This window comes from Cervus elaphus, chromosome 26 (genome assembly GCF_910594005.1).
Source record: "Cervus elaphus chromosome 26, mCerEla1.1, whole genome shotgun sequence".
Taxonomy (NCBI): Eukaryota; Metazoa; Chordata; class Mammalia; order Artiodactyla; family Cervidae; genus Cervus; species Cervus elaphus.
Genome location: NC_057840.1, coordinates 15,397,470 through 15,424,094, shown reverse-complemented (window position 1 = coordinate 15,424,094; position 26,625 = coordinate 15,397,470). Strand labels below are relative to the sequence as shown.

General features: G+C 40.6%; 1 protein-coding gene across 3 annotated transcripts in view; it reads left to right on the top strand.

Annotated features, from left to right (window-relative positions):
- Nucleotides 1-26,625, top strand: part of ARHGAP18 (Rho GTPase activating protein 18) — a 193,762-nt gene that overhangs the window by 42,844 nt on the left and 124,293 nt on the right. The window contains exon 1 of one of the 3 annotated variants that reach the window (XM_043888105.1): nt 20,569-20,754. The exons of 1 other annotated variant lie outside the window; for it this stretch is intronic. In XM_043888105.1, coding sequence (XP_043744040.1) covers nt 20,642-20,754 — 113 coding nt within the window. In that variant the 5' untranslated portion in view covers nt 20,569-20,641. Of the gene's footprint in view, nt 1-20,568; nt 20,755-20,980; nt 21,019-26,625 lie in introns of those variants that run through there. One more of the 3 variants, XM_043888107.1, reaches the window with a different exon arrangement.

Sequence of the window (26,625 nt, the reverse complement as noted above, 5' to 3'; positions counted from 1 at the left end):
CTATCCTTTTTCTTTTAAGTCGCTCAGTCGTGTCCGACTCTGCGACCCCATGGGATGTAGCCTACCAGTCTCCTCAGTCCATGGGATTTTCTAGGCAAGAACACTGGAGTGGGTTGCCATTTCCTTCTCCAGGGCATCTTCCCGACCCAGGGATTGAACCTGGGTCTCCCGCATTGTAGGCAGACGCTTTACCATCTGAGCTACCAGGGCAGCCCTAAATTGGCTATACCCCAATACAAAAGAAAAAACAAAAATATACTGAAATAGGTTGCCGTTTTCTACTCCAGGGGATCTTCCCAACTCAGGGATTGAACCCACATTCTCTTATGTCTCCTGCATTGGCAGGCAGGTTCTTTACCACTAGCACCACCTGGATCTTTATGTATCCTATGCTCGACTTATTTCTTTCTTTTCAGACACTTTTCCCACTTCAGGGCTCTCCCTCACTCAAGTCTTTGCTAAATTGTCCTGAGATTATTCACATCAAAAATCACAATAGGACTACAGGGGAGCAAGTAAAAGAAAATCAGAAAACTGCAGAGATGTTACAGGGGTAAGTAGAAGAGAGATTTGAGTGGGTAGCATGCAGCTGCCTTCTCAGAGATGCTCAACTTACAACAGCAAGTGGACTGCTGCCCCTGGTCCTTACAGACCTGAGGAAAGGATCCTGACCATTGGAATGTTTTCAGGCCAGATTCATGAGGCACCAATGAATAAAGGATGTTTCTGGCTCTGGAATAATTTGAAGTAGCTAAGTTAATAACATCTCTAATGTCTAGGCTTTATAAAGCAAAGGTCTTCTAAAATTAGATACTTGTAATTTATAATTAGGCTTAATTATAGTTGTTGATTAGTGATGCCAGTGGTAGTTTAATGCTGTGCTGTGGGGAGAATTACAGACTTTGTGCTCTTCTCTTGGTGCATTTTTCTCATGCATATCCTGATGCTCCACAAAATAAAGGCAGGTTGAAAAATTGGTCAATTCTAGTGTGATAGTGATTCTGGTTTCTTTAGGAAAGGGGAGGTAAAAGAATAGAGTGAAAACGATATTTTTCCTTCCTATTTCAGAATGCATAGTTGACGTTGCTTCTCCGGTGATATAGGGCTGTATTAACAATGACTGATTCAGTGGAGTAGCTTATTCTTACCACAACATTTATCTTATCAGCCAAGAAACTATTCTAGTAGAGATTCAAATCTACTGCAGTTTTTGATTATGCTGTTCTTAGGGTGTTCACTGATCTACCCACCCTCACCTGTGGGGAAGGACTCTTGAAGCTTTCGCTTGTGTCCTTGGCCAGACCCAGTGGCTTTAACGTGGATACTTCAGCATATTCAGTCAATAAATACTGAAAAGTGACTATGTCCAGACATTATATTCAGAGCATAGAGACTTAAGGACCATATAATCCTAGAGTCTTCGCGTGTGTGTGTGTGTGTGTGTGTGTGTGTGTGTGTGTGTGTGTTGGGGGTTGAGTTATCAGAAATAACTTCGGTATAAGAAGTTGAGACGTAGAATAGAGGACCAGGCCTGGGCTTTCCTGATGGCTCAGATGGTAAAGAATATGCCTGCAATGCGGTAGACCTGGGTTCGATCCCTGGGTTGGGAAGATCTCTTGGAGGAGGCCATGGCAACCCAATCCAGTATGCTTGCGTAGAGAATCCCCATGGACAGAGGAGCCTGGTGGGCTACAGTCCATGGGGTCGCAAAGAGTCAGATACAACTGAGCAACTAACGCTTTCATTTTTCACTTTTTCATATACTGTGGGAACATGTTGTTGGTGGAGTGATCACACATTGGCGTGTTGTTCATACTTCAGTAATTCAGCCTTTCTTTAGAATGAATGTCCAAGGGAGATCTAAGTTAATGCCTAGAATATCATTGTGAGACATAAAGGCTCTCACTCTTTAAAATGCTAGGCAAAGTACATGTCTTAGCGGTAAACTTTTAACTAAAATGCCTGGGGGGTGGGGCGGGAAACAGCCTCAAATCCCTCTTATCATGGGACAGGATACAGAGAGAGAAGAAAGTGAGCAAGTAGGGCATATGCTTTGCTATACAGCTGACTCTGGTCAAGTGGATTTACTCGTTGGCACCAAGTATTATCTTGGTGGAAGATTAAGTCACCTTTGGAACAATCCTTTATGAACCTAGAATTTGTTATAATGAGATTCCAGTGAGTGTGTTATAACTTGAACACATACAAGGGCTGAGAAATATTAGTAGCTTACCTTTTCCCTTGAAAGAATAAGACATGCTCACCACATAAGTGTGCAGAGCATTTGTATGGTTAGTTTATGGGAACATGGTATTTCTCTGTCAAATGAAAATAAATGTGAAATTGTATATTTAATCATAAAACATAATAGTGTTCAGAGGACTAGAGCTCTGGTTCTGTGCTCAGCTGCTAGTAATTTTTGCTCCAAGTTTCCATTAAGAAAACAACAGAGCTCAAACTGAACACAAATCTGCTTGAGATTGGAACTTCCAACTGCACCATAGTATTCCTTTTGGCAAATGGCATAAGCAATATGCCTTAGTAAAAAGACTGTATGATTGATTTAAAGTCAGGAGATGTGAGTTCAAATGTGAGCCCTGGTGGTCCTCTTTCTTGTAAATTACTTACTCTTTCTAACTAATCTTTCAGTTCCCTCATTTGTCAGAGACAAAGAAATGAGGATTGATTGAGAAGAAGTAAAATAGCACAGAGTAGCATGTAATTGGCATCTACTAAATTCACTTATTTTTAATGGGGGGAAATCTAAGAATTTGGGCCCAATAGCTTTTAGTAAGTTCTTTATTTCATTCTTATATATCAATTTATTCCCATCAGCTAATATAGTGCCTGGCACTAGTAAGTGCAAGGCAAAAGTATTTGCCAAATGAATAAATTGATAAATGGCCAAGGAACATAGTCTCATAGAAAAATAAACCAACGAACTCACAATAATTATGCCATGAATGATATTTTCAGGCCAATCTAGTGACCTTCACATTAATTCAGGAAATGAATAGTTAAGAATTCCACAACTATCCAAAGGTATTTAGTTAGATTAAAAAGAAAACAAATCTTGCCATTTGCAACAGCATGGATGGACCTGGAAAGTATTATGCTTAGTGAAATAAGTCAGACAGAAAAAGAGAAATACTGTGTGTTATCATTCATATGTGAAATCTAAAAAAAGCTAATTACAGTGAAACAGAAATAGGCTACAGATACAGAGAACAAAAATAGTGGGGCCAGAGGAGGGTGGGGGTGGAGGGAAGGGTAAAATAGGTGAAGGGGATTAAGAGGAAAAAACTGCTAGTTATAAAATAAGTGAATCACAAGGCTAATGTACAGCATAGGAAATATAGCCAATATTTTATCATAACTGTGTAATTTATCAAAATGTTGGATCACTATGTTGTATACCTGAAACTAATATAATGTTGTAAGTCAGCTATACTTCAGTTAAAAAAAGGTAGCTAGCAATTTTCTTGCATTAATTAATTTAAAGCTTGCTATATCAATTAATGGAACAGGTAATTTGCTTTGATGTTAAGAAAGGAATGACTGTGCTGATGCTGCTACGTCGCTTCAACCCTGTGTGACCCCATAGACGGCAGCCTACCAGGCTCCTCTGTCCACAGGATTCTCCAGGCAAGAGCCCTGGAGTGGGTTGCCATTTCCTTCTCCAATGCAAGCATGCATGCTAAGTCGCTTCAGTTGTGTCTGACTCTATGTGACCCTATGGACAGCAGCCCACCAGGCTCCTCTGTCCACAGGATTCTCTAGGCAAGAATACTGGAGTGGGTTGCCATTTCCTTCTCCAAGGAATTTTAGGTATTTCTACCTGAAATCTGTCATTGTTCCCTGGTTCTTGCAAACAACAAATCTGAGAGGAAGTAAACTGTGTCCAGGAGTTCACAGGTGGCCCAGTGGTTAGGACTCAGTGCTTTTACTTTGGTGGCCCAGGTTCCATCCCTGGTCTGGGAACTAAGATTTGCAAGCTGCATGATGTGGCCAAAAAAGAAAAAAAAAAAGAGTAAGCCTATGTCTTTGCCGAGTTACCCAGGGCACATCAGATGGTTTCTAGGGCTTCCCTGGGTAGGAAGTGTATACTCGTGTGTACTCCTAGAGAACATGGAATCTCATTCCGACAGGACTGGCTCATGAAGATGCTGGGGTGTGTGGGTCAACCAAGAGATGTTTCCAGGAGCCCAGAAACCAAGCCGGGAATGTGATGGGTTGACATGTCACCAGGAGGTGACATGCAAAGTCTGGACCACTCTAGGCCAGGCGGGGGCAGGTTCCAGTTGAACTGTGCCCGCTTGTAAGGACTTCTGTGCTACTCTGAAAGGCCACAGCCTTCTTTTTAAAGACGAAGTAGGATAAACAGATGACCAAATGAAGACATCTAGAATAGGGGTTTTCATCTTAACGACGGGAGCTTTGCATTTGAAGGCAGTCATCTCTAAGACAGAGTAACTGGGGGAAGCGGGGACTGGTAGTGCTTTGCGCGCCCTCTTTGCAGTCTTCTTTCATGCCCAGAGCACGCACTTGATTGATGTTGTTGTTAACATTGTTGTTTTCCAGTAACATGTTTGGCAACTTGATTCGTGTTTTCTGATAACATGGTCTTGAGGGTTGAGGCAGTGCTAAGTACACAGTAGTTAAATGAATGTGTAATTTATTGACTGAATAAATGTATCAGTATCATGTATTGAGGTCTACCCTGGCGGCTCAGTGGTAAAGAATCCACTTGCCACTGCAGGAGACCTGGGTTCGATCCCCGGATCAGGAGGATCCCCTGGAGAAGGAAATGGCAGCCCACTCCAGTGTTCTTGCCTGGGAAATCCCATGGACACAGGAGCCTGAAGGGCTATGGAGTCGGACACGACTTAGTGATTAAACAGCAATCATGTATTGAAGTTTTGAAATACTTGGCAAGTCTTACAAGAATCAAATTTCTGACTTTTTGGTGAAATTAAAAAATTGGTTCTACTTGGTCATTCTATTTCTGTATTTTCTCTAAGATGTGTATTTGTTTCATTCACATTTGAATATCACTGAAATTCTGATGCAGCTTACAGTTGGTGCTTTTCATAATATCAGCAGTGTTTTTCTTTGCTAATGGTTTGCAGATAATGAATGGCAAGTCTAAAAAGGGATATGTTTCTTAGATTCGGTAAGCTGTAAAAATAATATATAAGCTCACCTTGATAATGCATGTGCTGCCATGTGTATAGAATAGAATAATGGAATAATGGAAAGAGCATGGATTTTATATCAAAGGGATTTTATTGTGAATCCTGGTCCTGACTTTTTTTGAAAATCTGAGCGAAGAGCTTGCCCTGTCATTAGTCTTTGAGCCACAGTGCTCTCATCTATGTGATGGGAATAAAGCATTCATATTAGGGATCTGTTATTAATAGATAATTTAATGAGCAAAATAAACTATTATTTTGCTCATTTTAAAATTTATTAATAATAAAATTAATTTATTTTGCTCATTTTTAAATTTATTAATAATAAATTAATAGTTTAATGAGCAAATTCAGTGAGTTCCTCCTTTTTTCTCTCAGCCCCCTTCACCAGCTTACGTGTGCTTTAGACCAGCCCTGTTAGGTAGGAACATGTAACTTCCACTTTCCTGGTTCAGAGAGACAGGCTTAGCAGCACAGGTGAGCTAGGAGAGAGCCCTCCCTGGAGTTTCTGACTTTCCCATCCCCCAGCACTCCATTCGACTTCTCTTCGGGGAGAGCTTAGCTAGTTTTTTGTTGATAAATTTCCTTAGGCAGCCTGTGTAACAGTTTTACACAATACCTTAATAACAATATCACACACTGTATCCTTTCTGGAAAGGATTTTAGCTCTTGCCCTCATCCTGTAAACAAGGATGGGCCTCTATTTAAAGAGGAGGAAAAGGAAGAGGGAAGAGGATGTGCTATCACCTGGCCTCGCAATTTCTGAGCCAGATGTTTTCCTCATCTCATTGTTCACCAGAAAACTGGTTCAAGATGGTATAAACCACATGTTCAAAAATACTGTGATTCATAAAGCAATTCACACTATTCCTTTATTTGGATAGAGCAAACCGATGAGGTTAGACTGAAATTAAAGATCAGCCAGCACTAGGACCTTGGAGCTTACTGCAAAACCCAAAACAAGTTATCAGGATTCTACTGTGATAGACCAATAGACTAATAGCCAATGGATATTAGACCTTCAGGCCTCAAAGATCCAGGGTGGAATCACTGGTAGATGCTGTGGAAATTGCTTTTGTGTTTTCTCAGTTCAGCCTGAAATTTTTCAATTATAAGGTTTTTTTTTTTTTTTTTTTTTTTTTAAGCCTCAGCCTTTTTTTCTATTTGGTAATCACATTTTTAAAATTAAGCTGCAAATGAATCAAATAACAAGGAAATTGATTTGGTTTAATAATAAAACTTTACCAAAATTAAATGAAAATGATGTGCTTTTCATTTGAAATGGCAATCAGGTTTCTGAGTGAGCCTAACCTACTTTAGCAAGCTCTATGATTAGGGACAAAGCACTGATGCATATTAAAGCTTTAGTGCCCCTATAGATGGCAGATTAAGAGAAAAATATTTGAAAGGGCCTAGCAAGTGCCTGAAACTTGATAGTTGCTCGGAAAATTCACCTTTCCCATCTTTCTTCTTTTTTTTTTAAGTTAGGCTGCAATGAAAGCAAGACTCTTTTTTAAAAAAATTCATTTTATTTTTTTGCTGCATTACAGAGCATGTGAGATCTTAGTTCCCTGCCGAGGGATCAAACCTGAGTCTCCTGTATCGGAAGCTGGGAGTCTTAATCTGTGGACCGCCAGGAAAGTCCCATTCTCTCCCTTTTTAATCCCTCACTCTTGATTGAAAACTTTCATTGTCTGGGGACCTCTCTGGTGGCCCAGTGGATAAGAATCTGCCTGCCAGTGCAGGGAACACTGGTTTGATCCCTGTTCCAGGAAGATTCCACACACCGTGGGGCAAAGTCTGTGCACCACAACCACTGAAGTCCACGCACCTAGGGCCCATACTCTACAACAAGAGAAGCCACCGCAATGAGCAAGGCGACATGCAGCCAGAGAGACCTGGTGCAGCCTAAAATAAACTAAAGAAATAAAAATGAAAGACTCTCATTGTCTGAAGCAGTTTTGAAGTTTAACGGATCTAAGTGGACTTCCAGTGCAGAAATGAAGCATCTTTAAGAAATGGGTAAATGCTCCTCCTCACCAATGAGGCAGGCGCAAGAATAAACCCTTTGGGCCACCAGTTCTCTTGTGGAAGAGCTGGGTTGAGACCCAAAGCTTTTCCTCACCTACAAGCTGCCACCAGGTATTTCATAACCGTGTGCTTCCTGAGGCCTTCCGGCTGTGGGGAAATGTCAGCTGTCCTCTAAAACAACTTTGTGTTTAACCATCTGTGTCTAAAATCTGACCTCCATTCATCTAGGTTAGAACCCCTTTCTGTCTATTCCCGTTTCCCAGTTCCTAGGAGTCTGTGGCTGCAGCCTGCACATCACCACTTCTGTAGGTGGCATGGTTTGAGAATGGACGTGAAGAGGAGGCAGATCTGCCCTGTTGTAACGCTACTGCGCTGTCCTAACTGAGAAGCTCTACTGTGATGACCCACTGGATCTCCTTCCATCTTTTCCCTCTCATCCATGCTATTCACAGCTACCATAAGTCCTTCCTTCTAGGACAGGTGATTACGTCATTCTTTCAGTAACCTTTGATTATTCCCCATTGCCTATGGAATGTGGACTATTTGCAAGGTCTTGGAAGTCCCCAAACATCTGGTAGGCATTTACATACTTTTATGCTTAATCTTCCTCTCCTGTCTCCCTTTCCCCATTTGCATTCTTTACAGTGATTTGCTGTGAACACTCCTTGATTTTGTATAAGCGGTCATCCAGAACCTTTGCCTCTTTTGTTCTCTTTCCTTGTAAGAAGCCATGCTTTGCCCACCCTCACTGGAGCCCTAGTGGGCTGTTAGGACTTGATGTATGTTAATAGTATTTTCTTTGATTGTAAAATAATCAATGTTTAAGGCAGCAAGCCTGGGGGGAAAGTACACGTGCACCGTAATGGTGCCTTCTTCCTCGCCACCTTAATGGGTCTTGGAATTATTTACCTCCTATGAGTTGTTCTCTTAGCATTTGGGTATGCCTTTGTTTATTTATTTACTGTACAATGCTTGATATTGTAAATACATACGCATTTGTCTGCCCGACCTAAGAGTGAACTGGAACTGAGTTGTGTCTGACTGCCTTAGCTTATCGGTCTGAAGGGGGCCAGTGGTTGTGCAATATAACCCTGCATGTGACTTCAGTGGTGAAACCACGGGCTGGTGGAGAACTATTTAGAGGCAGTCCTGCTAGTCTTCTTCAAAGTGCTCCCGCCGGCCATTGCCGGTGTCTGGTAACTGTTCTTGGGACATGTGAGGAGTCTCTGGGGGCTCGTTTTGTGCCTCTAGTTCCCATGGAGGTGGTAGAACATCTGCTCTGGACTGACACCTTTGAAAAAGTCTTCGAACGTGTTTGATGATGCCTCTGGTTTCTTTTGATTACCTTCTAATATATGAATGCTTATAATAGGGTGGCTGTCTCTCTCGAAGGAAAAGCCCTTTAGTGTTCTGCCCATTTCACTTTGTTTTCTGTAAATGATGTATTTACTTGTTCATCACAGCTTTATTTTGATGATCGTTGCAAGTATTACTTTTGAGAGGGGCAGACTGGCAGGAAGGAGAATTCTGATACATGTCTCAGTTTTGTTATAAAAAATAAAAAATGTTGTAAATGTTATAAAAAATGTGGCTCTGCTGCCTTGATTTGAATACTTGATAACTACGGTGGTATAAATTTCCCAGAACATCAGAGAATGTGATTTAAATTCAAGTCTTTGAAGGTTATATTCACTTTCTGGAAAAAAAATTTAAAAATTCAGAGGAAGAGGCAATGTGATATAAAGTGTGTTTGGAAACCGAAAGAATAATCTACCTTTGACACGCTCTCTTCCTGCTTTTCTTCTGTCATTCCTGCTTTGCTTTTGTCATGCCACTTTGCGATAAAAGCTGTTCTTTATGAATATATCTAGTTTACAGTGTTTGTGGATATTGGATGTATATATAAAATGTATTGTGACATGCTTGGAAGGATGATGACTGAAAGAAATTTTATTATATTTATTGTTACTTATTAATCTTTACCTGCAGGAATGTGACATATCTAATATTAAACACATAATTTCATTATTGGGAAAGAAAAAATATGTATCTTACAGACTTTAAAGAAAAATGCAAAACTGAGACATAGTTAGCAGGAAGATAGGTTGATAATGGAAAATAATATATTTTTTCCTTTATGTAGTGTAATTCAAATTCTTTCACCCTTTGAATTGTAGAGAACCTTATGGATTTTGGGGAGGGTATGGAGGGGGAATAGAAATTTTAAAGACACAGTTTAGGAGTGATTCACAAGAACCAGATGTCCGTTCTTATAATTGGCATTTTGACTGATCCAGGAACTGTGTGTTGAGGCAATCCTTGAACCTGAGCAGCTTATACTGCAAGGAAGTACATATTCTGGAGGCCGGATATGGTGTGTTCCTCAACTGTTAAAAGTCCTGACTGTAACCATCTGCCTGCCAGCTTTTGTCTAACCTATTCCTTAGTAGCTGCTTCTGTACCGGAAGTAGTTTGGAGTAGATATACTTAACCTCTGGCCAACCTCAAAACAGACTCATTTTGAGTCTGCTTTAAAATTTTGGAAAGCCAAAATCCTCATGATTATAGCTATGTTCTTTGAGCCTTTGTAACAAGCCAGCTAGCCAAATTATTAAACAGAATGAAGGCAAATAGCTTTTTAAGATATTTTCAGAGCAATATTTCAGGAGCACAGACAATTTTAGGGCTAGGATATTATGTGAGGGAAAGTTTCTCAATTAACATTTGGGTGGAAATCCTTTTTAGTAATATATAGAGTAATGGTTCTTCATCCTTTTTGGAAGCTTATTGAGAATTCTAAAAGTATATGGGTGCTGGTTCAAAACAAAATTATTATAAACAATTATGCTTAAATTTTTAAAAATAATTTATTTCATTGGAAATGTATTCTTTCACAGTGAAATAAATTTCTAGTGAAATAAGTAAATTATAACCAATGAAGAAAATTCATAATATCCAATGAAGACTGTATATTATGATTATAGATTATATTAAATGTAAAACAAATCAAGTTAATAGATTTTTTTTAAAAAAAAGTATAGTCACCATAAAAAACTTATTTTAAGGTAGCTTTAAAAATGTTAAAATCTGTTTCTTAAAATTGAGGGAATATGGTATAAACTATTTTTAAACCAAGAACTATGGTTCACTTATTTGAAAAAAAAAAAAAAATTATTTCCTAAAAGCAAAAACAAAATCCCAACTGGTCAAACAAGAAACAAAGCAAATTCTTCCCCAAATAAATTTTAATACAAAGACTGCTTCTCTATCAAGTAATGCACTTATATTTTTTATATATAATTCCTTTGATTTTATTTTGATAACAATTCCTGAAAACACTAGTTCTCAAAGCCTTGTAGTAGAAGTGTAGAAAATTAAAATTCGTATGACTTGCTCTGTTAGACACAGGCTTATGGCAAGACTGGCCCATCAAGAATCCCAGGAGACGCTGAGTTGAAGTCCTGTTAGGAAGTCAAGAACTATTACTCTCTCATTCACCTGAGTAGAAGCAAACTTGAGAAAGAGTTCTCCTGAGATGTTTGCTTGCCGAGAAATTGAGAGGTAGTTGTCTTTCTCTATGTTAGCATTCAATTATGGCATCCAGAAATTTGTCTAGTATTTCAGTTTCTGACCTCTATGAGCATGATGGCTGCTGGGCCAAAGCAACTCTGCTTGTTCTACAACTTGAAAAGATTTACTCATTCAACTGGCCAGAAATAATTACTTTTAAATGAGCCAACTCCCTGATTAAATTCCTCTGTGAGATTATCTTGAAGGTTTCCCTTTTCTCTTTAAAAATAGAAAACAAAACAAAACAAAATCTTTTCCATGAAATAGTCAAAACATAGCTAGACATTCTTTAGAAAACTACTGAAGCCCTGTGTATCAAAAGGCAGCTAATATTTTTCTATTATTTACTGACACCCCCCTTTTGAAAAGTTAGTGGCCTGATGATGTTGACAATTTGCATGGTTCTAGAATAGTTTTTGCTGCCAGTGTGTGCATGTGTAGGGAGCACTGATCCATGATTACATGAGTCTGATTTCTTCATACCAGAAAGCAAAACCAGAGGTATTGCCCTACATTCTAGGTGCTCCTTCTATAAGCTGATTAATGAGACTTATTTTCCCCCAGTAAAATTATTTTATACCATCTTGGAGACATTTCTTTCTTTCTTTCTTTCTTTCTTTTTTTTTTTTTGATCTTTTTATTTTGTACTGCAGTATAGCCAGTTAACAATGTTGTTATAGTTCCAGGTGAACATTAAAGGGACTCAGCCATACATATACATATCCACTATCCCCAAACCCTCCTGCCATCCAGGCTGCCACATAACATGGAGCAGAGTTCCATGTGGTATGCAGTATGTCCTTGCTGGTTATCCATTTTAAATACAGCAGTGTGCACATGGCCATCCCAAATTCCCTAACTATCCCTTCCCCACTTAGTTCAGTTTCTAAGTCTGTGAGTCTCTTTCTGTTTTGTAAGTAAGTTCATTTGTGTCATTTCTTTTTAGATTCCACATGAAAGGGGTGCCATACAATATTTCTCTTTATCTGTCTGATGTACTTCACTCAGTATGACAGTCTGTAGATCCATCCGTGTTACTGCAGATGGCCTTATTTCATTCTTTTGAATGACTGTGTAATATTCCATTGTATAAATGGACCACATCTTCTTTATCCATTCCTCTGTTGATGGACATTTAGGTTGTTCCCATGTCTTGGCTACTGTAAACAGTGCTTCAGTGAACATTGGCCTGTCTGTATCCTTTTGGATCATGTTTTTCTCCAGATATGTGCCCAGGAATGGGATTGCAGGGTCATATGGTAGCTCTATTTTTAGTTTTTTAAGGAACCTCTATACTGTTCTCCATAGTGGTCACACCAATTTACATTCCCACCAACACTGCAGGAGGTTCCCTTTTCTTTGGAGACATTTCTAACCTTAGAGATTTCCCAAAGTGCTTATAAAATAGAAATTCTTCTTTGATAATATCTTCACAGTTTTAGCAAGTATTTTGGTCAATAAAAATAGTATCACTACTCTAGGACCTCTCTAAAACTTTGATAAATAAAATGAAAACTTATTTTACTTAAAATAAAAACTAAACTTTAATAGAACTATAGTGCTTTCCTTCAATATTCAACTTCCCAAATCTTTCCCAATCATCATGACTTCTTTTACTTGACAAGGAGATAAGTATTCTTTGCAATCTACTTCAGAATGAGGCTTTTGTACTAGGGCAAACCTAAACACTGCTATACTTTTAGATATTTCAAAGTGAATCTTTGTGCATAAGCAAAATACGACCATTCCAGAATGTACCTACCTCCAAAATACACTTTAGTCTCCCTGACTTGGTGCTTTTAAATGCAAGTGTTTTGCAACACGGGTCCCAATGTATTTAGCAATGAAGAGAAAACCAAAGGAAAGTTGAAGATCAGTGCTTTTACTTATAGCAGGTAATTTCCAATTTAGTTTTGGCAGGAGGTGGAGTTTGTTTCTTTGTTGCTAAATTATGTCCAACTCTTTGCACCCCAGGAACTGTAGCCTGCCAGGCTCCTCTGTCCATGCAATTTCCCAGGCAAGGATACTAGAGTGGGTTGCCATTTCCTTCTTCAGGGACTCTTCCCAAATCAGGGATCAAACCCAAATCTCCTACATTGGCAGAAGGATTCTTTACCATTGAGCCACCCTGGGAAGCCCTGGAGGTGGATTTACCATGAAGCTAAATGAAGTTAACCCTCCAGTCTTGCTCTTGCCAAGCCCCTTCCAAAGCCCCGTATCTAAGAAATTCTATATGCTTTAGAGTCCCTTGGACTGCAAGGAGATCCAACCAGTCCATCCTAAAGGAAATCGGTCCTAAATTTTCATTGGAAGGACTCATGCTGAAGCTGAAACTCCAGTACTTTGGCCACCTGATGCAAAGAACTGACTCATTGGAAAAGACCCTGATGCTGGGAGAGATTTGAAGGCGGGAGGAGAAGGGGATGACAGAGTATGAGATGGTTGGATGGCATCACCAACTCAATGGACACGAGTTTGAGTAAGCTCCGGGAGTTAGCGATGGACAGGGAGGCCTGGCGTGCTGCAGTCCATGGAGTCGGACACGACTGAGCAACTGAACTGAACTTAGGGTTCATAAACCTAAGTTTATGACCTGTCTTTACCTGGTGTTTAAAAAACTTTTTTTTTTAATTAAAAGAAAAGGATGTTTATAATCATAATGGCCAGAGGACTTTCCCTTCAGTTCTATGAGCAGAAACAATTTTAGATATAATGACATAATAATGATGACCTTGTACAGTAGGCTGTATACTATGCCACACTCCCCTAGTAATTTGACATAAAAATAGAAATTCCAGAAAAAAAAAAAAAAACACAGCAAACAAAACTAATGTGTTTAAGGCTAATTTAATGTTCCTCTCCAAAGCACTTCCTTTACATCAGTGTTCCATTTGCTTTAACACTTCAGATGTGCTGTAGATTATTCTACCTCATTGATTATCCACGTAGACTTTTTCATAAACAAAAGTCAGTTGCAGAACAGCTGTGACCTTTATAATGTTTCAGAGCTCAGGTTCAATGGTCCTATAAACTCAGGCTTACATGTCCTGGTTCTGCCACTTACTAATGGAGTGACCTCACATTCTTCCTCTCAAAGTGGGAAGAATTCTAATGTTGATTTCTCAGACTTGTGCCAATTAAATGAGAGACTATGTGTACCATGTCTAGCAAAAAGCAAGTGCTCAAACATGAGGTATTATTTATTGGCGGTAAGCTTTTTATACTCTTGGTCTCCAAAATCACTGGGGATGGTGACTGCAGCTATGAAATTGAAAGACGCGTCTTGCTTCTTGGAAGAAAAGCTATGACAAACCTAGACAGCTTATTAAAAAACAGAGACATCACTTTGCTAACAAAGATCTGTATAGTCAAAGCTATGGTTTTTCCAGTAGTCATGTATGGATATGAGAGTTGGACCATAAAGAAGGCTGAGAGCCAAAGAATTGATGCTTTTCAACTGTGGTGCTGGAGAAGACTCTTGAGAGTCCCTTGGACTGAAAGATCAAGCCAGTCAATCCTAAAGGAAATCAACCCTGAATATTCATTGGAAGGACTGATGCTGAAGCTCCAATACTCTGACCACCCGATGCGAAGAGCTGACTCACTGGAAAAGATCCTGATGCTAGGAGAGACTGAGGGCAGGAGGAGGAGGAGGCGACAGAGGATGAGATGGCTGGATGGCATCGCCGACTTGATGGACATGAGTTTGAGCAAACTCCAGGAGATGGTGAAGGACAGGGAAGCAGTGGGGTCTCAGAGAGTCAGATATGACTTAGTGACTGAACAACATCATCATTTATTGGTAGTAAGCTTTTAGCTGTAGGATTTTTTTCCAGGTGTTTGCCAGGAAACCTAAAGTAGCCTCTGGCAAAAGCAGTTAGAAATCATCCCAGGCATGACTAGTATTTTTTCCCTGGAGGAATCCTTAAGAAAATACCTTTGAGAATAATGAGAACTTTTTAGAGCTGTCCAGAGAGAGAGAGAGGAGGCTTTTTCCTTGTTACTCCAGCAACAGAATTAGTAATAATGAAGGCAGTTTCCAAGGGAGTAGGTTTCGATTCTGTGTATGGAATAATTTTCAGTCACAGCTCCTCAATAAGAACTGGCTCACTTGCAAGCTTACAGAATTATTCATACAAAAGCTTGATAAGACATAAGGCGGGAGGTATTCGAACACTCCCTCTTCATTAGTTAGTTCTGTTGTAGGAATCTAGGTTTTATCACCTATGTAAAACTTTAACTTCAGTTGATGATTAAGTTATCCAAGTTCTTGTTATAATATTGGAAATTGAGTTTAGCTTTACCTGTTGAAAGGTCGGTTTTCACATCACTCTGTTATTTTATTGTTATTTATTGGTAGTAAACTCTATTTTTGGGGGGCTTCAAAATCACTGCTGATGGTGCTGCAGCCATGAAATTAAAAGACGCTTGCTCCTTGGCAGAAGAGCCATGACAAACCTAGACAGTGTATTAAAAAGCAGAGACATCACTTTGCTAACAAAGGTCCGTATAGTCAAAGCTATGGTTTTTCTGATAATCATGTATGGATATGAGAGTTGGACCATAAAGAAGGCTTCCAATTATCTTACAGTGTTTGTTTGAATATAAACATTCTCCTTGGTTAATTCCATTTAAAATGACAGAAACCAATTAAGGAAAAATTATATAAATATGTTGATCTGTTGCAGTTTTGGTACCCTGCAAATATAACTCCATACTACTAACGAGGCTCCTAAATCAGAATATGAAAACCTGTTAATAAATTTCTTGATACTGCTATCATTGAAGCTAAGAATTTTATTCATTATTTTTTAACATGACTGTCAAATTATCTCAGGCTGCAGTACCATCTCCACCCTATTTTTCACAACCGATTAGGGTACATAAATTACAGCTTCCTTTTTCCTCCCTAAGTCATCTAGTACATCCCATTTGAGGGGAATGAATGAAATGAATGTTGCAACCATCTTGATGTTGTTAATTACTTTGTGAGATGTTTCATAACAGGAAGGACTTTGGCATGCAATCAATAGCTTGGAATAGTAACATCTTCAAGGATGTTAGGGTCTTAGCATTTATTTAAAAGCGGTTAAAGAAGAGAGTAAAATAATACTTTTATTTATTTTTTCCATAAAATGTGTCTCTGTGAGGAAGACTACCTAATTCTTGGTAGGCTTTTAGGTGTAAAACAAAAAGCCTTTCAAGAGAGCATCTTGGTAGTGAGATTTCCTTCTGTGATGGTCATAAGAAAATTCTGAAAACTGTTCTTCATCTACTTGAGCCTATATTTGAAGTTAAGTACACCAGGGCACAAGCTGTCTCCCTGTTATAGGAAACATTCTCAGATCAGTAACAGCAGGGCTTATTAGGAGGAGAGGAGGAGGAGTCAAGAAGATTCCTTGTACCTGAAAGTTAAGAGGATTCAAATTTTATGTACCCAAACTATGTATATCAATTTGTACCACGTTTTATTTTATGCCTCACAAAGTTAAGAAACTTGGCTACTGTTATTTCGGCTTGCTCAGTGGCAAAGAATCTGTCTTCATGCAGAGATGAGGAGGTGAGAGTTCAATCCCTGAGTTGGAAAGATTGCCTGGATGAGGAAATGGCAGCCCACTCCAGCATTCTTGCCTGGAAAATCCCATGGACAGAGGAGGCTGGCGGGCTACAGTCCATGGGGTCACATCCCATTTGAGGGGAATGAATGAAATGAATGTTGCAACCATCTTGATGTTGTTAATTACTTTGTGAGATGTTTCATAACAGGAAGGACTTTGGCATGCAATCAATAGCTTGGAATAGTAACATCTTCAAGGATGTTAGGGTCTTAGCATTTATTTAAAAGCGGTTAAAGAAGAGAGTAAAATAATACTTTTATTTATTTTTTCCATAAAATGTGTCTCTGTGAGGAAGACTACCTAATTCTTGGTAGGCTTTTAGGTGTAAAACAAAAAGCCTTTCAAGAGAGCATCTTGGTAGTGAGATTTCCTTCTGTGATGGTCATAAGAAAATTCTGAAAACTGTTCTTCATCTACTTGAGCCTATATTTGAAGTTAAGTACACCAGGGCACAAGCTGTCTCCCTGTTATAGGAAACATTCTCAGATCAGTAACAGCAGGGCTTATTAGGAGGAGAGGAGGAGGAGTCAAGAAGATTCCTTGTACCTGAAAGTTAACTTAAGAGGATTCAAATTTTATGTACCCAAACTATGTATATCAATTTGTACCACGTTTTATTTTATGCCTCACAAAGTTAAGAAACTTGGCTACTGTTATTTCGGCTTGCTCAGTGGCAAAGAATCTGTCTTCATGCAGAGATGAGGAGGTGAGAGTTCAATCCCTGAGTTGGAAAGATTGCCTGGATGAGGAAATGGCAGCCCACTCCAGCATTCTTGCCTGGAAAATCCCATGGACAGAGGAGGCTGGCGGGCTACAGTCCATGGGGTCACAAAGAGTCAGACTGGACTGGATGACTGAGCACACACATACCCTATGAACTCAAGTATTATTTTGAGCTAGTAGTTATGATTTGATTTACACATTGTGATTTACTTGTTATTAAACAAATGGAGAGCCTATGATTAGGTAAAGATATAACTTAATCATCATTTTGGTTAAAACCAGACAAAAGGCCCCTTTATCATAAATGGTCTCATAAGAGTTGGTAGTGTTCAGGGCACTCGATGGGCGTGTGTTACACTGACAGACTGAGGAGACAGTGAAAGAAGAAGGAAAAATAGAAAAATATGTTAAAAAAAAAAAAAAGTCCAGGGAAAGAAAGGAAAGAAAGGATGGAGTGATGGAGATAAAAATAGAGAAGCAAACTTTCAAACTATGGCACTGGAGAAGACTCTTGAGAGACCCTTGAACAGCAAGGAATCAAACCAGTCAATCCTAAAGGAAATCAACTGTGAATATTCATTAGAAGGACTGATGCTGAAGCTCCAATACTCTGGCCACCTGATGGCAAGAGCCAACTCATTGGAAAAGACCCTGATGCTGGGAAAGATTGAAGGTGGGAGGAGAAGTGGGTAACAGAAGATGAAATGGTTGGATGGCATCATTGACTCAATGGACATGAGTTTGAGCAAGCTCTGGGAGATAGCGAAGGACAGGCAAGCTTAGTGTGCCTCAGTCCATGCTGGGGTCACAAAGAGCCGAACATGACGGAGAGACCGATCAACAACGCATGTGTGCTAAGCCTCTTCAGTCGTGTCCGACTCTTTGAGACCCCATGGACTGCAGCCCACCAGGCTCCTCTGTCCATGGGATTCTCCAGGCAGGAATTCTGGAGTGGGTTGCCGTGTCCTCCTCCAGGAGATCTTCTAGACCCAGGAATTGAGCCCACATCTCTTATGTCTCCTGCATTGGCAGGAGGTTTTTGTTTTTGTTTTTACCACTAGCACCATCTGGGAAGCCTCTAGAATATATGGCCTACCAATAATGCAGAAGGTAGGGATTCCTGGATTTTTCTTGCATCTCAGAGGAGCTACATAAGAAAGAAGGGTGAATGTGGGAACATTACTCATTTTTCCACATAAAGAATTAAAAGGAGCTCATACAATCAGTTTCCCTTTTGCCTTCCTGTGTTTTCCTTGCCTGAACTAATAAACATCGCATCATAGGTTCATACTGCTATAAGCATGAGGATCGTTTGTCTAATTTACCAATTTTAACAACAACAGCAAAAACTAGTGTACTTTCTAAGGACATACTAAATTCATTCAGTTCTTTACCGGTCAGCAGTCACTAAAGGCCCACTGTGTGGAAGGATTAAGTTAGATATAGAAGGGACAGAAAGGAATGACAGTGGAGCCAGAGAGAGTGGCGTCTGGCGGAAGCCATGGCAAGACTTGTGTGAGTAAGGGAGCAAGAACATATAGTACTCTTCTCAAACGTTTGGAACTGGTTCTGTTAACAGTGAGGAACCAGTGGAAGTTTTTAAGTGTGGAGCAACATTATTTGGGCTTGTGCTTGGGTGTGATAATAATGTGCCAGGTAATTTCGAGGCGGGAGCAAGACAATAGGTAGAGCCTGATGGAGGCGTTTGTGCAAACATTGACTAACTAGTTATGGAGAGAGGGGAGGGAGGGAGCTATGATAAACTTTTTAAGGAAGACTTATACATGGAAGTTCACAGTAGTTACCAAAGAGGATTTAAAAAAATAATAAAAAAATGTTTTGGTACTTTAAGATGTGTAAGTATGAATAAAGTACTTATTTCTTATGATCATTTTAAATAATAACAAGTATAAACAGTATTTTTATGGAATGATGAAGCTGACAACTTATTTATAAGAAAGTTTGAATACAAATACTAATAGACATGAAAATGAACAACAAAACCCACTTCAGGCTACTAGATATATAGAAGAGAACAGAATTTATTTTTAGAGGAGAAAGGACAGAAAAATCTTACATTTTTCGTAACTTTTGCATTTGTTTCCTTATCTACAGGGCAAAGAACAGGATAGTGGTTAAAAAGAATGGATTTCAGCCTTGAATTCTGTGCAAATCTAGCTCTGGCATAGAACAATTGTTATCTTAGTTGTACACTCACTCAGTGGTGTCCAACTCTTTGCGGCCCCATGGACCCCAGGCTCCTCTCTGTCCATGGGATTTCCCAGGCAAGAATACTGGAGTGGGTGTCATTTCCTTCTCTGGGGGATCCTCCTGACCTAGTGATTGTCCTTGTGTCTGCTGCACTGGGAGGCAGATTCTTTACCACTGAGACACCAGGGGAGCATCGGCCCACTGGTGGAGAGACAAGGTCTGAGAGAAAGAGGGGCAGGAGGGAGAGAGAGAATTTAACTGAATTGAATGAGATAGTACATGTACAACACCTGTCACAGAGAGAGCCTTGCATATAGCAGGTGCTCAACAAATAGTAAGTACTTTTTTTAAAAAAAATTCTCAACAATGCCATTTAACACTTCTGGTAGATGCATCTTTTTGGAACTGAAGGGTATTCTATTAAAAGCAAAAGGTAAACTTGGCATTGGCTTTTATGTGAAAGAAGGTGACATTCCAGGTGCCCGTCTTTTTAATGAGGACATTTTTAACCGGACACAAGAGGTAGCCTCTCTCGTCACGTGTATGGCGTTGTTTGGCGGGGCAGGTTCATTGGGTTTTGCTGTGGTTAATTTTAACGTCGACGTGAAGGGGTTAATAAAAGCCCTTACTCGTGTTACATGGGCTCTTCCCTGGTGGCTGAGACAGTAAATGCCTCTGCCTACAATGCGGGAGACCGGGGTTCGATCCCTGGGTCGGGAAGGTCCCCTGGAGAAGGAAATGGTAACCGGTATTCCAGTGCTCTTGCCTGAAAAATCCCATGGACAGAGGAGCCTGATAGGCTACAGTCCATGGGGTCGCAAAGAGTCGGACACCACTGAGCGACTTCACTTCACTTCACTTCGTGTTACATGAAGTAGCAGAAATTATCAGATGGAAACAGGAATTAAGAAAGGGAAAGAAAAAAAAAAGGCTCTGCGGCAATTCATTGTTTCCTAACCAAGACGACTTGTGCTTACAAGGATGAGAGGCGGCTACAACCTGGCAGTTTCATCAGATGAGAATAACTTGGGGGAGGGGGCAACAAGGAGCCCCTTACACCCGCCTCTAATCCGGCCTCTGGGACCGGGCTGGTCCCGGGGCGGGGCCCGGGCTGAGTCACCGCCTCCCCATTGGACAGGCGCGGCCCCGCGCCCAGAGGCCCCGCCCCTCCCGTGTGAATCGCCGGCCTCGGTGGGCGGAGCCGGCGCATGCTAATGAGCCGAGTGGCCCGGCGAGCCCCGAACTTCATTCCCTGCTCTGTGTCAGGATCGCAGAAATTATGTCCCTTCTCTCACCATGAGCTGGCTCTCCAATTCCCAGGCAGTTGTGCTCACTGCCTACCACCCCAGCGGCAAGGACCAGGCCCTGGGGGGGAGCCATGGCAAGGGCGGGGAGGAAGCCGCCTCGAGGTAAGCCTGGGCGCTCGAAAGCCAGAGAACAAAACAAAACGCCCTTACCTGCTCCTCCGGGAAGAAAGTGACAGGGAAGTTGGTGTGGGTAGAAAGCAAGCGACAGCTGCAGGTCGCGCCTAACCTCGTGCGGCAGCAGAAGTGTTTAACTGGGGCTTTCTGGACTTTACATCTCACCTAGTTCGAGTCCGAAACCGCCTCTACAATGACTGGTGAAGACGGATAGGAAGGAACTGGGGCGATGGCTGTCACCTCGCTCAGCAGGTGCATTTGCAAATGCTGAAAGATCAAATAACTATATTTGAAACACTTCCTGTGAGATGGAATTCTTGAATGGGCCCAAGGCCCAGCCACTGAAACTGCTGCTTGGGAACAGCGCCAACAAGCAAGGAGGGCTGTTCATTGTACAATCTGTTGTCACAGTATGTTTTTTTTTCCCCTCTCTTCTGGCTGAAAGCAAACTTCTTAGGCAGAGAGCCCCAGACACTGGCCTGTGGCAGTATGTTTCACATTCTCTGGTGTATGTAGATTTGTTGTTGTTGTTATTGGGGGGAGCTTCCAGAAAGGTTTTGTCAGGAAGTAGTTCTCTGCTACCAGAGTGACCTGTGGTTAATGTTAACTCACTTTATAGGTGGAGGGGGAGAATATTCCATAGACCACTGACGCCCAAAGAGTACCTTTCTCTGTGTGTACTTTGTTGTGTTTTTTCAAGTTTTTTTTTCCCCCTTACCTTTCCTTAATGACCTTCTCACTAGCTGAACATTTTTACCTCCTTATTAGATATAAATTGTAAATATTGGCCCAGTAGCTTGCAAACAGCAAATGCTAACCTGATAGAGTAGGACACTAATTATCAGTAAGCACATTTCCTCCTTGATGTTTAATGTGATAATAAAACCTTCTTTGTTCTTTTGTGACTTATGCTTAGGCCTTAAGCTGGAATAATGCCTTCTTTCATTTGTTTTAAAATCCCCAGATATGGGGGAGGGGAATAAAAATCAAAGGAATGGCTGTAACACTCTGCCTTAGATTCCCAGGCTGACCAGAATTATTCCTTACATAGCAGCCACCATATGTTTTCTGTTGAATTAATTTATTTCCAAAGATAAAAGGGATTTGCTGCTTGTGCTTTGGGTGTGTTATTTTGTCTTTTTAACTATTTTGTCTGAGAGCTCGTAACGTGTTTTCAACCTTTTTTTTTTTGTAGTGCACTAAGGGGATAGTAACCTTTCAGCAGTAAGCAGACAGCAATGCCAACCCCTTATTGTCCGTAACTTGGACTCCACTTGACAATCCAAATTGCCAGAATTGTGCAGACTTAGCACATTCTCCAGAGACTTTACTCTGGGATGACCTGAGGATGTGAGCTGAATTTTGGATCTTGAGTGAAAAGAACCTTAGGGACACTGAGGCCTGATCTCTCATTTTTAGCTTGACTCAAACTCCAGGAATTAGGCTTTTTTGCAAGATCTTTTCTAGGGCTTTGCCTATTGAGATACGGAGACTTACCCTGTGTTTGGAGCTTAGCTGCCTGTTGTGGGTGACCTATACTTAAGTGACCTATACTTGTGTGGATTGAGGGAACAAAAGAGAGGAACGGATGCGTCATTCTCAGCCTTGTTGTCCCTCAGTTGTGTCCGAATTCAGAGACCCCATGGACTGTAGCCTGCCAGGCTCCTCTGTCCATGGGATTCTCCAGGTAAGAATACTGGAGTGGGTTGCCATTTCCTTCTCCAGAGGATCTTCCTGACCCAGGGATGGAACCTGCAGCTCCTGCTTTGGCAGCTGGATTCTTTACCATCCAGCCACCAGGGAATCCCCCATTTTCAGCTTAGGTTAGAGCAAAGTCAAGAGGCTGCAGGGTGGGCAGCTGCTCAGAGTGAGTGCTGTCCATGGGGTGGCAGCACCAGATCTGTTTTGCAGGTCCCCCCCTCCCCCGCCACCGGCTGCCATATTGCTTGCCCATCCTGGCGCCAGTTCCCACCACTGAATCAGAGTCCTCTGCTGCAGAAGATGGGAGCCTTTGTTTTAGGGCTGGGAGGAAAGGCGAGAAAAGGGACAGTCCTTTTTTGCTTTTACCCTTAAGCACATGAACTAATTTATCAGATAAGCTCAGTGTTTCTCTGGGAGGCATCTTCTTTAGTTTGGAAGGGTTGAGATATTGCAGTTGGGGTAGGTGGAGGGCGGAGGGATTTGAGAGAGAAATGGTGTCAGGGGTGATCCGTTGAAGATGATGTTGAAGGAAAGTCAGGACACAGGGCTTTGGCTCTGGCTGGGGTGCTCAGCTTGTACTTTAAGCCCTGGCAAGTTGCCCCAAGGTGCAAGGTAATGCCTACTTTGAAAAGCACTTCAAAAATCAAACCAAACCAAATTAAAACAAAACCTCTGAAAAAGAGACAGTAGACTCCATGTTCCCGTCCACTTATTTAACAGTTGTTGAAGGCAGCACAGAAGTCTAATTTGGCTTTTTGTAAGACTTTGTCTCTAAATAATATGCACTTTGATGAGCTACTTATTCAAAAGTTCAATTAGATGAACTCATTATATGCCATTTGATAAGTATAAAGGATTATGTATATGATTTAGGATATTTATAGAAAGTGAATTTTAGACCAATGTTACCAAATCCTTTTTTTGTTTTTTTGTTTTTTTTTTTTTTTTCTTTTTTTGTTTTTTAATGTTCTTTTGGTCTTTGGGAAAGCTGAGATAGTAAGGAGCTAATTTTGTAAGTTATCTGTTAGTCTAAAATTGCCTCCATTCCATTATCCCTCTTTATCAGGATATAATCATTGTTTATTTGATTAAGGAATTCTTGCTACACTTGTTTTTGCTGTGTGTGTGTGCTCAGTCGTGTCCGACTCTTTGCGACCCCCTGAGCTGTAGTCCACCAAGCTCCTCTGTCCGTGGAATTTTCCAGACAAGAGTACTGGAGTGGGTTGCCATTTCCTACTCCAGAGGATCTTCCCCACCCAGGGATCGAACCCACATCTCTTGCGTCTCCTGCATTGGCAGGTGATTCTTTACCACTGTGCCACCTGAGAAGCCCATCCTCGTTAGAGTCTTTCAAATAGTTACAGAATCCTGCTTTCAATTTTTTGGGTTATGTTCCTTCTTGAAAACATTAGGATTTGAAGAAATATGCTAATGCTAGTTGTTCCGACCGAGTTGTACATAGTCAAATGTTTCCAGAGGAAACTACTTTTTATGAGTAGCTATATTTATAAGACTTTATTTACTTGTTAATTTTCAAGTAGGTTTTTTAATGTTTACTTTTGCAAAGCAGTTTTTCAAAAAATACTGCATTTTGGCTATCCTTACTTTTCTCCCTTGACTTTCCTGTCATTTTCAGAAGCGCTGTTTGTTCTGTTTGCTTCTTATCAGTTTTTGCTGGTATTTGATAAATATTAACGTCAGTCGTATTTTTCTTCTTACTGAACCTCTGACTCTAGTTATCATATGAGATATTTTTATGTCTTCCATGAGTACATGTATGGTGTTCGTCATGAAAGATTTTGTTTTGTTGAAGCCATTTGCCATTGGTGTGGGGCAGGCAGAACCAAGAGGCCCTAGGTCGCAGTGACATAAACCCTGAAACTCTGGGTGTGGGGGCCAGGCTGCATGGGGTTGAATCCCAATTCTGCCAGTCATTAGCAGCCTGGCCTTAGAAAGATTGTTTAACTGTCTTGTAAATTGAACTTCATGTTAGTACTCACTTCACAGGGAGGATTAAGTGGGAAGATCCGTGTAAAGCCCATAGAACAGGGAAGAGTTTATGGCTAGCCTCTGCTTTTTTTCACAGTAGATACAGAAAAAGAACGTATTGAGCTTTGTGGTGTAGAATATATTCTTTTTCATTTTAGAAGTATTTTTACAAATAATATTTTGTCACGTGTTAAGAAACATGGGCATGATCCATGTGCTTAACTAAAAATGAGATAACCAGCAATTAATGATGTAAAAGTTCAGGCCTTGGAAGTTTAAAAGACCTTGGAGATGTCCTTTTGATCCAAAGCAACATTTACAATTTGAACTAGTGACAGCCACTTATAACAGGCCTGCCTTGGGGCATTGATGGGCCACGCTGAGGTCTGCAAACATTGACTTTTATGGCAGGCTGGAATGTGGGTGGGTCCTCTTTTGGCAGCGGGACTAATTGCTGCCTCCATGCTTCTGTCCTCCTCCTTTAAGAATTACTGCTTCCCAAAAAAAAAAAAAAAAGAATTACTGCTTCCAGTGTGCCAAATTAAAGAGGGCTGCCACCTTCTTGTCTTTCAAGTTGAATTTATAACATTAAAAAAGTATGATACCACAGATAGAGTTCTTTCCTTTTGAATATATGTATTATTTGAAATTATATATTTTTGGTGACGGAATGGTGAAGAGTTTTTATAATGAAATTATGTAATATGTGGACTATTTTCCTCAACTTTAGCATTTAAGGGTGATTTGTCATTCTGATTTTGCAGGAGTTAGTGACCAAAAGCATTTTTAACCTGCCCATATGGATAATTGTTTTCTAGATCAATCTAGTCCTCCATTTCCTGGTGTAAGAGTGCTTTCTAAAAACTGATTTTCTTTACTGTGTCATTTAAAAGTCCTACTCGTAATTTTCTCTTGAGTTGTTAAAAGATACACCCAGTATTCTAACTAGACAGGTCTTGCCTTCATCTAGAATTGTGTGGTATTTGCCTTCTAACCGCCCTTGTCTGTGAGGTCTCTGATTTTTGTGGGTCTCTTTAAAGTATCTTCATGGGACTTATACTAGGTGTATGTCTTTCAAGTATAAGGATTTATAAATCTCAAGAACCCCACCTTTAAAGAAAAAAAAGAAAGGAATCTGCTGAAAACTTTCCTCGACTTCAATGGCACACTTAACGTTTTTCACCGTTTACCCTCATCTCTCTTTTCTGAGCGAGGCTAATGCTTTTCAAGGTTTATGGTTGCTCTTTTAAATTCTTAGTATTTCTCATGTTTTTGAGAGTTGCAGCAAAATGAACTCACAAAGACTGATGCATTTAACAGTGCTCATGATGGCTTCTGGATTGCCTGGCAATTAGACCTAAAGAGTTTTTAATAATAATTAGCCCACCAAAATGAATTACCTTTTTCTCTTGTTTTAAAATTCCTCATTGTCTGTACACCTGAGTATCATTTACAGGTTAGAAAAAGGACCGGGCGTCCTAGAGGCCGAGGCTACACTTGTGCCGAGTGGAAGTTCCCTGGCTGTGGATCTGTAAGGTCTCACCCTGGCAGCCTCTGCTCTCCTAGATCTTGTTTGAACGCTACCCAAAGGTCTGGAGAAGCCTCTCTACTTATTCCCTAGTGGTGGCCTGTGAGAAAGCTTGCAACAGCAGAAACTTGAGGCCTCCAGGCTGTGGCTTCGGTGGTAGTGCGGTGGAGGGTGGGCGTGGGAAGGGTTAGCAGCGTGGCCTCCAAGCTTGGTTTGGGGAAGAAGGTGTCCTAGACAGGGTGTGATGCCAGTCCCTTCCTGAACTTTCCCCTCTGGGTAATTTCTTTACTGACCTAAACCTTTCATTTCATACAAATACTCCGAGATAAAATGGCTTGTTGTCAAAGTTTTAGTCAATACTGTTATTTAATGACTTTGTTATAACTTTTGATAAGAGGAGATAGAAAGTAAGGAGTTTTCTTACAGGAGGGAACTGGGCTTTCCCAGTCTTTTCAGTGAAGAACGCACCTTCAATGCAGGAGATGCAGGAGACACTAGTTAGATCCCTAGGTAGGGAAGATGCCCTGGAGGAGGAAATGGCAACTCACTGTCTTCTTGCTTGAGAAATCCCATAAGTAGAGGAGCCTAGCAGGCTGTAGTCCATGGGGTCACAAGAGAGTCTGAACACAAAGCACAGATAG